The sequence below is a fragment of the Pteropus vampyrus genome, unplaced genomic scaffold (genome assembly GCF_000151845.1).
Source record: "Pteropus vampyrus isolate Shadow unplaced genomic scaffold, Pvam_2.0 Scaffold2, whole genome shotgun sequence".
In the NCBI taxonomy this organism is placed as follows: domain Eukaryota; kingdom Metazoa; phylum Chordata; class Mammalia; order Chiroptera; family Pteropodidae; genus Pteropus; species Pteropus vampyrus.
In genome coordinates this window covers 13,378,993-13,391,398 of record NW_011888783.1, presented here as the reverse complement: position 1 = coordinate 13,391,398, position 12,406 = coordinate 13,378,993, and the positions used below count along the sequence as shown (strand labels likewise).

General features: G+C 31.2%; 1 protein-coding gene across 1 annotated transcript in view; it reads left to right on the top strand.

The window, feature by feature from the left end:
• Positions 1-12,406, top strand: part of AGPS (alkylglycerone phosphate synthase) — a 117,934-nt gene that overhangs the window by 82,459 nt on the left and 23,069 nt on the right. The window contains exons 14-17 of the mRNA XM_011356888.2: positions 360-472; positions 3,952-4,021; positions 6,412-6,473; positions 8,638-8,727. Of these exons, the coding sequence (XP_011355190.1) occupies positions 360-472; positions 3,952-4,021; positions 6,412-6,473; positions 8,638-8,727 (335 nt within the window). The remainder of the gene's footprint in view (positions 1-359; positions 473-3,951; positions 4,022-6,411; positions 6,474-8,637; positions 8,728-12,406) is intronic.

Genomic DNA, 12,406 nt, shown 5'->3' with positions numbered 1-12,406 from the left:
TGGTTGGTTTTTATTCTCTCCCACCTTACATCTTGCTACTTTATTATATTCCATCATTTTGGTAGTTTTGATTATTACATTTATAATTTTTACAAGTTATTTGTTGTGTTTACATACCAATATATAATTACAATTGGCACTATGGCATACTTTGAACCGAAATGTTTTTTCATAGTTTTACTATACTATAATGACCTGAATAGGTGCATTAAGCATTCTTTGACATCTAAAGTTCCAAAGGTCAGACTTTAAAGAGTTGATGTGTTTGAGCCCAAATCAGAAGGAAAAAGATCAAAATGGATTTTGATTTATTATTTGTAGAATAAGACTTATCTATAATAATAATTTTTTCTTTGTAGTTTAAAGGATTTGATCCAAATCAGCTAAGTGTCGCTACATTATTGTTTGAGGGGGACCGTGAGAAAGTTCTTCAACATGAAAAACAAGTATATGACATTGCTGCAAAATTTGGGTATGGCTTTAAGTTCATAATGCCAAGAGAAACTTAGGCTAAAATTCTTTTATCTCCAAGCAGTTGTTGATGTACCCTTTCTAGTATTATATTTGTAGTGATATATGATAGTCAACTTAAAATGTTGTGTTGGTTTACTCTCAAAATGTGTAGGAAGTTAGTTTGGTATATTGCTCTTACTTGTCTATTTATATATATGATATATTAAATATTTTATTGTATTTTTCCATTAATGCTAATAATATTTGCTGTTGTGCTAGAGTGGAACGGGAAAAATTCCTTGTCATGTTACTGTTTAGTGGTAATAGTATATGTATAAAACATGCCAATAGTATGTTTTTAAAAGGAAATTGTGTTTAATCAAAAGTTTTTGATAAATTACCTATATCCCACCCCCTGTCACTTATTGTTTTGTGCTGGTATAAAGAAACAGAAAACATTTCACATCTATAACCAACTGAATAATGATTGGGTGGTTTCTGTCTGTCTGCTTGATGGATTATATGATTGATCGATGGGAACTGTAGTGAAAATGCCATTTATCAGGACTACATTTTTTTTTCTTTCCTTTTTAAGTACATAAACTAACAGTTTTGTGGACCATCTCTTTTATTTTAAAATTTAAAATATATCATACACATTATGCTTAATTTTTTTGAGTTCTTTGTGAATATTTACTTTTATTCCTGGTGTTTTTTATTTTATTTTATTTTTCAATTACAGTCGACATACAACATTATATTAGTTTCAGGTGTACAACATAGCAATTATTTATTTATGTAACGTTCAAAGTTACATAAATAAATAAATCTAGTACCCATCTGACACTATATATAGTTATTACAATGTTATTGACTATATTCCTTATGCTATACTTTACATGCCCATGACTGTTTTGTAAGTACCAATTTGTACTTCTTAATCTCTTACTCCTTTTTTCCTGGTGTATTTTAATTTTTAGGTATTTATCAGAACCATTTCGTCAGTTTTATTTAATTTGAGCCACCAACTGTCATAAATGTCTTTTCATGTAATGTCAGTTTTTCTCATATAACACCAGCCATTTACAACTTAAAAGTAAGAATAGATCATCCTTAAAATGACGCTAGGTCTCTAGATACTGATACTGAGGCCCAGAACAATTGATTTAATTTTAGCAATTTGCTTATACTAAACAAAACTTATATCAGATTCATCCATTAAAAAAAGGTTTTGGTAAATGAGGTATCTATTTAAAGCAAGGGTAAAGCATTAAAAACTTAAACCCTAATTGAGGTCTTATTTTTTGCTATTACTGTTTGCTGCTAGTTAGTTATAATTAATTTCTGAGTGTAATTTCATCCTCGCTCTCTTCATTTAGATGCTGAAATCTGTGTTGAACAACCAAGGCTGTCATTAAGCAGATGACTTAGGGCTATTTTGATTTTTTGGAGTTTATGAATTTAGAATGCACACATCCAATTTCTTCCTGCTTTAGATAAGAAAATGCAGGTTTCTGTGTGGTTTGTCACACTGGATCTAAAGTGGAAGAAAACCCCCACCCTCACCCCATGCCACCCCCAGCTTCACCAGATATTAGAAGAGGGTTTAAAGAAAAATGGCTTGACCTGAGACTGCAAAATAGGACTTTTTCTCATCCTGATGTAAGAGAGACAGGCCCACTAAATGTTCATACTTGTTACTTCTCACCAGATACATACTTAGAATGCGCCTTCTTAAAGATTCCCAGTGCAGATCTTCTGGACTAGTCTTCACTCTCCTTTCCTTTCTTTCTATCACTATTCCCAGGCTGAACTGTTTATGTTTCCTAGATCAGTAGTGTTTTTTCTCTCTTGGACTCAGGTCTGATTTTATTTCATATCTCCCTGAAGTATGGGCTCAGCTATTTTCCTCCAAGCATTGCCACAGCAATTTTCTCACTAGTTTCCGATTTGTTTTGGAACTCTGACTCCCAACCCCAACCTCACATCCATACACACCCAACTCAGAACTGTCTTCTGTTTCTTACTTTTCACTCTTAGCTGTTTGACCTAAGTTCTGTCTTCCTCGCTTATTAACATTCTACTGATACCCCTCTTTCATTTCTTCTCTGTCCCCAAGTAGTTCTAGATGGGAGCTGCTCCTGTCGAGTCTTTGCTACTCCTTCTGGATGACATTAATTAATGTAGATCCAGCTATAATACTAAGTCAGAAAATCTGATTTAGCCCATATATCCTAGCCTAAAATTTCTTTGCAGTATTTATATAGAACAGGGTACCTCTACTTTGTATTACTTACTTACTGCCAAATCCAAGCAAAGCTTCAGGGGAAAAAAGGATTTAACTATAGGTATTAATCGAAGCCTCAAGGGAAATGATTCTTTTGGAAGAAGCTCAAATCGCAGAGGCTCAACACCTGAGTCTTGGGCAACACCGTGGTTAAGGGCTCAGCATCCTGAGAACAAGGAGATGCTGTTAGGGTATTGAGAAGAGAGACATAAATCAGTCATGACTCAAGAAAGTCACAAGAAAAGATATTTTTCTTTTTATCTGGTTTTATTAAGGAATTTTAGGTTGCTGCGTTGAGAGTTTGGGGTAAGTTTTATTTAGTTGACCAGGAATAGTTAAAATTTAATTTCTGCCTGATGATGGAAAGAAGCAAAATTTAAAACTCTACTGAAGGTAGTGGAAATCAGTAATCATTCGTAGTCTTTTAAAATAAGAATGACTTTCACAGAGCAGAAACTTGGACTGAATTATGTGTTATATGGAATGAATTCTAACTGTAGATCACCAAATACAATTTCTATGGATAAAACTACTTTCAATTTGAAATAGATAGTTCATATGTTCATAGTAATAAGACCTTATATATTGGTCTTATACTTGTCTGTGTATTGCTTCATAAACTTTAGTATTTCTGTGTAAGTATGTTTTGTCTTTCATTTAAGTTATAAGTTTCATAAAATAAACAACATGTCTAATACTCCAAATACTATGTGCTCAAGTATTCAAGAAACTTCTCAGTATTTGGAAGGGCCTAGTCAATCATTGCACATCTTATATATGATTAAGATAATAAAAATACATGAATACATGAAAAAGAATATAATACAAATAAAATAAGAGTATTTTAAGTATCTTATTATACTTGTGAAGATTATTTAAGTTTGTTTCTCATGTCTGATTTTCTGTTCCTTCAACAATATGAGTAGAAGTAGTTAAGTTCATGAGTCAGTTTTATTAGTTTGGTAGATAAAAGTTGGAAATTAATGACCAAACTGAAATATTAAAAGTACTTTCAGATTTTTATTATCCAAGTTTATTCTCTTAACAGCTCTTTGATATATTTATGACAAATGAGAGTGAAATAAAAATTAAATGCAATGTAATATATGTTAATTTGGTAAGCCATTATCTTGATGTGTTATATCAGTTTGGTTAGTTTTATATTTTTTTAATAGTTCATTTGAAATTTATTAACAGTTCTTTAATTACAGTGGATTGGCAGCTGGAGAAGATAATGGACAGAGAGGTTATTTGCTGACCTATGTCATTGCATATATTCGAGTAAGTTATCTCATATTTCCTTTGTTAACTTATGTTGCAAACGATACTTTTTCTTTGAGTGAATAAAATTATTTTCTTTATTTTCATAAATTTTAAAGTACTGTAATTTAGCACATCATTTTATAAGAACCCAAGATTAGCTACAAATCTACCTCAAATTCTCCCATAGTGAGCATTTTAATGTAATTTTAGGTAAGATCTAAATTTTAGATTGCAGTGAATTTGAAGTATGTACGTCTTATTGCTCCCCCTCTCCAATGCTGATGGGGGAAAAAGTACATTTATTGCTTGTGTGCTGTTAGAAATTGTGATTAACAGATTTAGAGATTATTAATTAAACTTTTCATATGTGGTTTTGAGGAATTTAAAGATTTTTAATAGATCTTTCTGTTCTTTAGAAGAATGGAGCTTTTCTGTGTCTGGAAGTTGATTTTGCCATTCCTAATATTGTTTGATTAAAAGCAAGCTGCCTTAGTTAGCAACATTCCTAACTTGATCCACAATCTATTTAAACATGTATAAATGTTTTTTTAACTGTCTTTAAAAGTTGATATTTAACTTGATTCCGAGTAGTTATTGATTTACTGGTGATGATTACTATATAGAATTAAAGATAATTTGTATATATTTGAGCTCTAAAATTTTTCTGATTTTTTATTTTCTATTTGTGGGAAACTATTAGTCATGTTAACCTTGAGTCCTCTATACTTATTGATATGACAGTGTTCTTCTGAAAGTTTATTCATATGTTCGTTTGTTTTGTTTTTTCTGCTTTGGCTATAACAAACTTCAAGTTTCTTAATTGTTTTCTGCTATTGCTAGGGTTACTTTGTAAAAATATTGCTTGTTATGTAATTTAAACTGTCTTGTTTTAAAAGGTCATTTCTCAGCTATCCTGTTGAGAATTTGGCTTCCCCAAATATTGAATTTTCTGATTTTTCACTTGGAAATTATTTTGAAGGAAATACGTACATGAAATTATATAAATGTTTTTGCTTTTCTAAGAAAGCTTGAATTGTGTTCTCATTTTTAAAATAATTTAATCTTAGGTAAGATCCAAATTTCAGATCACAGTGAATTTGAAGTATGTAGATCTTTCTGTTATTCCATCTCCCTCCCCCACCCATGCTCATAGCGAGAAGTATCTTGCCTGTGTGCTGTGTTAGAAATTGTGATGAACAGGTTTACAGATCACGAAAGATGATTTGAAGTCTCATAAATAATTTTTACCTCCATAGATTGACAGTATCCCAAGTTTTCCTATAGTAAGCATTTGGATATATATAAAATTTTGTTTGTTAGGCATTTTCTCTGAGGATATTGACCATTTTCTCATAATACTAAATTCAGAATTCTAGGAAATGAAATGGAACTGTAAGAAGTACAGCATAGACACAGTTTGAAATTTCTTAATTATTAAGATTCCAGTTAGTGTTAAAACTTAAAAGTAAGTTAAAGATTTTTGAGAGAAAGGGGAGATTATTTGTCTTATTTTTTATTTTCCCAATGTTTAATACTGTTGTCACCAAATACATGTTTACTGAATAAATGAATGCATAAGAGAAAAACACATTTTAGATCATTAATTTGGAGACTTTTCCTGCCAACCAGTGGTAGAGTTGAAGTGATTCATTTTACTAGAAGTAAAAACTTAACATGTATTGACTTTTCTACTTTATAAACTTTTTTCATATCTTTATATTTCTTTGGTGGCTTGTGAGTTATTCTTTTCAGTTTTGAAATTATAAAATTGTACTTTAAGTAAAGAAATTAGTGTTATAAGTTGCTTATCATGTAAACATTACATCTTTTATGCTATAAAATATATTTTCCTAGCAGAGGTGCTTCCAAATGTTCAGTCTATTCAGTCACTACAATGAGAGGCACTATATTTTCTGATTTGTTTTTAAGGAAAAGTTGCTTTGAAGAAAGGGTGATATAGTGTCTCCTTCCTGTAGTCTCCTTTCCACCTACCTTTCCTACTTCCCAGCTCCTTCAAGTGGCCTGATGGTCACTTTTTGGTATTAATTTGCTGTTTAGAATACTAAAAATCTGTTTTGCTAATATTCTCTACATGTAAGTAGATACTGGATAAACAGACTGTTCACTGGAGAAATATTTCCTACCATGTGTCAGGCACTCTGCCCAGTGCCAAGGGTACAGAGGAGAACAACACGAAGTTCCTTCTGGGGGTTATATCTCACTCCTGGGGCCACTTTTCAGTGCTCTTATAATGTGGATATTAAAAGAGCCATGGAGGTTGAAGTAGAAGAAACATGTAATACTAACAATTACATGAAACACTAACAGTGAACGTGAAATACAAACAATATTATTGATTCTTCTGCATCTGTTGTAATTTCTTGATATTTGTGTATGTGTCTGAACAGGACTTGGGTTTGGAATTCTATGTATTAGGAGAATCTTTTGAGACTTCTGCTCCTTGGGACAGGTAAAATGAAATAAAATGCCTGATATTAAAATATACTATCTGAATTGTTCAAATAATGTATCTTTGTGTGTGATTATGTAAGCATAAAGTTTTATAAAGAAACACTGAAACAAGGTGATCACTTTTATTTAAATATCTCCATCAGAATGTCATATTTGCAAGCGATATTTTTTGGTTTGAGGCAAATTCGTTCATGTCCCATAGAAGGAAGGTATTATTGAAGTTTACATTTTAAAGAATCTTATTGAATGCTAAATGCCACTATATGGTTTTTATTAAGCTTTGATCTAAATTTTTAAGTGATAAATATGTTTAAATGTTCTCTAAAAAGTCTCCCAAAATTATAAAAGCCGTTAACTTTCTTTTGTAATGTCATTTAGCCTTTGATATTTATGTATTTGCTCTTAAGCAAGATCTTAACTTGCATTTAAGCAATTTCTAAAAGATATCCAATTTAAGAAATTATGTACAATTTTTAAATTACATATTCATACAGATATTGGTTAGGGAATTAATAGGAAAAACTGATTAGGAAATGAGAAGTAGTTTTATTAAAAACAGACTCAAGTTAATTCATTTAGTAGTAAAATATTTTTAAGGAGATTATATGTTTTATTCTATTATGGCTTACATTTCACTTTTTCTTTATAAAGTTAACAAATCATTTAAAATTCACAGTAAAGTTTATAGGAAATAACAAATCCCCATGAATCCACCTCTGGGATGGTACATATCTTAACATTTTTATTCTACTCTATCTTCTTTTTTTTCCTCCCCCAGAAATCTTTTTACTTTTCTACATTCAGTCTTCATGTATAATGAGTTATGACTTATGGAGTTATGATCAAGAACTTGTTAGTTAAAAAAAAAAAAGAACTTGTTACTTTTACAAATATGTAAAATTCATTAACCCCTGTAGATATTAAAGCTTAGTAAGTTTTCTTATATATTTAAAGAATTTGTTTTATAAGTTGGATTTTCAAAATAAAAACATATTAAATTTTAATAATCTAAATGCTTTACAAGAGATTTTTTAAAAACATGCATTCTTACCATTCCATAAAGGAGGTATAGATAACATTGATAAATCATATTTGCCTGCAGTTCTCATAAAATAAACCATAACTTAAGAGCAGTGTTTTGTAAAATTAGAATTTATAAAGGTTTCAGATACTGTATTTATAAAATAAAATTTGACATGCTAATAACACTAAAATTCTTTTCATATTAATATTTTAATCATCTATTCTTTGTTTTTATTGGAAGTTTAGATAACTTTAATGTATTTTATAAAGCATAATCTGTTTAATGTTGTTATGTTTATCAAATTGGTTTTCACACAGTCATATCAGTCTTGAGACTAGAGATAGGCCAGCCTTTGAAGTTTCTTTGTTATCTTTTCCATTCTCATGATTCTAAACAGACCATACTTTAAAATCAGTGTCATTACATAGCTGGGACATTTATTGGAGAATAAAATGGCTTCTACATACCTTAAGAGTTTTATCTTGCAGATGAAAGAAAATATGTAGTTATAATAGTATGCTACAGTTCCCATTAAAAAATAGATTAATGTTGTTAAATATTATTAATCTCCCCTCATCCATCTGTTTTCATGGACTTTTAATATCAAACAGCCTAGCATAGCTTTACAAAAGGTTACATGTCCAGTAAGTCTTTATTGAACTGGAGTTTAGCTCAGTGCTTGAGAATAGGCTATTGAACATTTGTTATAATGATTTTTTGTTAAATTATTTTTAAATTGAGGAAAACTTCTTAGACATGGATACAAGATTGGTTATTCCTATAACTGAGAATTGAATTTTCATTAACATGTTCTTTATAGCTTTAAAGCTTTTAAAATCTTGAAATTAAATTTATTTTGAAATTTGGGTTTTCCTAAGTGTAGGACACTGCCTTCAGGAGACTTGAGTGTGCTGTTCTGACTTTTTGTCTTTTCTATGCCGAAAAAAGAAAGGATTTTGCTTCCTTGAAGTTATGAATGGAAGGCTCAAATTGAATGATAAAGGCTCTTGTTTTTTCTTGAGAGAATAAGTATGAAGGTTTTAGTTAAGAGAATTTCTAACTTGAAGGATGCCAGATAAACCAGCATTATTAGAATTTGTAATTCAAAAACAATATTGTATTCAATTTTCTTTTCTAGAGTTGTAGATCTCTGTAGAAATGTAAAAGAAAGAATAACAAGGGAATGCAAAGAGAAGGGTGTTCAGTTTGCTCCTCTTTCTACATGCAGGTGAGTTTTTTATTGCTCTTATACTTCTTACTTGGAAAAAAAGAAAACTTTTAATTAATGGAGAAGTGTAATCCGCCAGCTGAGGAAAAGCATCAGTCTATACCACCTAGCAAGCTTTCCTGAACTTCACTTGCCACCTTGTTAGGATTGTGCCACTAGCATATTACAGCAATCCTAAGCCCTTTAGGAGTAAAACACCCATCTGTGAATGAGCCTTATACCATCTGGACAGCATGACAGTGAAGACCCAAATGTCTGAGCTCCTGCAATAAGAGAAGACATCCTTCTTCATTCACTGAAACTATAAATTACATATATTGTCAAGGAACTTTAAGTTACATACACAGTCAGCATAGCTCTTTCTTCAACAGAGAAAAATCACTAACCATTTTATCAGTTGTCGATTAAATGAATGCATGTGGAATAAAGGAATGAGTGGAACAAAAGATCCAAGTGAAGATTAAGTCATTGCTTTCCAGCAGATCTTTCTGCAATAATGGAAACGTTCTATGTCTGCCCTGTACAGTGTTGTTGCCACAAGGCACGTATGGTCATTGAGCTGTTGAAATGGGGCTAGTGTGACTGTGGAACTGAATTTGAAATTTTATTTAATTTCAAATAATTGAAATTTAAAATGCCACATTGGCATCTTCTATATTGGACAGTTAAGATCCATATTGGATCCATCTTGTGCTCTTTGTTAAATAGGGCAGCAGCCCAAATGGAAATTTTTTTGAGAAGGGGCACTTTGTATGCAATCTTTTGGTATTTTCTGTGTAAACACCAGAAGATTAAATGTGTCAAGATTGAATTGAGCATTTGACAGCTCTAAAAAGTTATGGAATTAATTGGAAAGTAGAATAAAGAGAAATTGGGACAGATCATGAGCAGGGGAACCTTGAAGTAAAAGATACAGTAGTAATCTAGCACTTTAAAATTTATTGAACATTCTGTATTATGTAATTACCTCTCCTTTTTTCTGTGTGTGTGGTTTTATAGACTATAACTCCAATATTTATTATAGAAACATAAAAAATAATATAAGCATGAATATAAGTTAAGTAATTTGAAATTAATGTAATATCTTTATTGTTAAGTGCACCAGATGCTGCACTCTGAAACAACAGTTATGCTTCAGCACCACAGCATTTCCGTGTATTTCTGTTCACGATGCTTGTTCTTCTGATTTGCCTGGCATCAGTCTCAGCCTGGGAAGGCAGACGTGGGCCTGTTCCAGCCCAAAAACTGGACCCTACCTACCACCTGCATCTCCATGGCAACTTCCTGCTTAGTTTTTAATTTCTTTGTTTTGTAATACTAAATGTGTCTGAAGAATAAAGGAACTTTTCTGCTGTTTATTAGTAATTTAATCTCTTTGAGCTCTAAGTTTATCATTAGTAAATCGCATCTACCTGAAAGGACTCTTGTGAGAATGAAATACAAAAGCATATGAAGAGCTCTGTAAATGCCATTGTGTTGTTATGGTGTAATTACATTAAGGTTGAGGTAGATAATTTATACCAGTGTTAGTAAGGAAAATTTGGATATTTGGTTTTTGTCTCCCAAAGACAAATCATCAAGAAGGCATCAGTTTTTTAGGCCCTCTTATTTTTGACATAGCATAATAATTTGCATGTATTTGCTTTGCAAGACTAGAAATACTTCTCTATACTCTTTAAACTGCTATCTCTTCTGTGATTTTTTTCTTTTTGTTTTTACATCCTCTCATGTTGTACTTCCCTACTGCCATATTGTGTTTCTTAGTTCTACTTATTGCTCCTACTGAAACAAATATTTTTTAGAATTTGATACATTGTACTTCTGCTGGATAAGTAGGTAAAATTCTAACATGAAATGTGAGGAAAGCATCTTTCTCATGTTAACTGTTCATGTCAACTAGGATCTCCTTGAAATAGTTTTTTCTGCTTCTGTGTAGGAAAGATAATTAGGGTTCGAAGAGCATTTCAGGAAGTACTAAGTCAAGTCTATGTATCAACATGTTTTAGAATAAGTGTATTCAGGATAGAATCAAAGAATATTAAAGCTAAAAGCGTGGATTTAGAGAGACTGTTGGCTGGAGTTTGCTATATCTGAAGGAAGGGTACTAGAGGCCTTATTATGTACAATAAAAATCTTATAACTTGGTAAAGCTATTGCTGACTTAATGAGCGATATTTGAGAGAATCTTTTTAATTTGGAGGCATCATTAAAAATGAAATTTTTAAGTCCTTGAAGTCTAAGGAAAAAAATTTTGTGTTTATATTATCAGCCCAAAGTGATACAATAAGTCCTCCCTTAACATCATCAATAGGTTCTGTGACTTTAAGGGCAGTGACATCTGACGAAACCAGTTTTACTATAGGCTACTCGATATAAACAACTTAAGTTCCTGTGGCATTTCGTCAATGTTAGAACAAAACGTTGAATGAAATGATGTTATTCGAGGACCTGCTGTACTTACTTCTTCTCTTGATAATCTAGTCTATCAAACCTCTTATTATAATACCCAAAACAAATCAGGCCTAATAACCCAAAAGTCATTTTTTACCAGTGAAATTTGAAACATTTTAAATAATATAATCTATTTGTATGCAGTTGAGAAGTTTTTATACTTTTGTCAAGTGGCAACCTAACACAATTTATCTTCCCTTCATCCTTCTCTCCCACTTCTCTATTCAAGGTCTCTAGGGACTTCTCCCCTTCCATTATGCAAATATCATTGTGATAAACCACTACTTATTGAAAGTGATTGGGAAGTAAAATATTCTGCCTTAGGATACTTTGTATAATAAGTCTAGTTTCTTCACAAGGTATTCACTGGGTCTAAGAATCTTCATTGTGTATTATAGGTAGGTAGAATTGGTATACTTAGACTGAATTGGCCATATGTCATTAATTAAATAGCTACTTTTTAAGGAATGATTGTCTGATAAAAGCTTAAATGCTCAGCTTCTGTGATTATCTTCTAAAACCAAAGTTTAGAATATACAAAGTCTAGTTATTTGAATGGTTTTGATAAGTAGGAATTTTACTTATAGCTTATACTTGATTACACTAACATTTAACTAGAGTTTGATTTTAATTTAGTTTGATATGACCTGCTTAATAGTAGCCAAAGAGATTATTCTGTGTTGAACATAAATGTTGAATGTGTGAGATGTATTTATTAAGCTAGTTTTTAAAAAAGCTATTTCAAAATTAATTTAAAATAATTATCGATCTCATTGAAATCAAAGATCCCAAGGAAAATAATTTAGCTATAGGGTGCATTTATTGAGTTTATTTCATTTCTGTCCATTAAAAAGTACTTTGCGTATTGGAATAGACATTTCAACCTTAAATTTTCTGAAGAAATTTTATGGGAAGGAATTCCTAGCCAGTGAGTCTGATACAAGTAAAGTTGTCCAAAAAGCATAGAGCAAAAACACTTTTTAGAAATTAAAGAATAGTAGAATGACTTTGGCAACCACAGTATCACTTGTCAAAGTCATTTTGGAAGAGGTTAGTGTTTAACTGTCTAAAATGATACAATTAATCTATTAAAAGGTATTAGATCTGAATCACTTTTTGAAATGGACCCAAATTGAGTTTTCCCAAAGATGTTTTTATTATTTCAGTTTTGTCTTTCTTTGAGATACTTAGCTACTGAAAATTAAACTGTAATGTCAATCCTGGATTT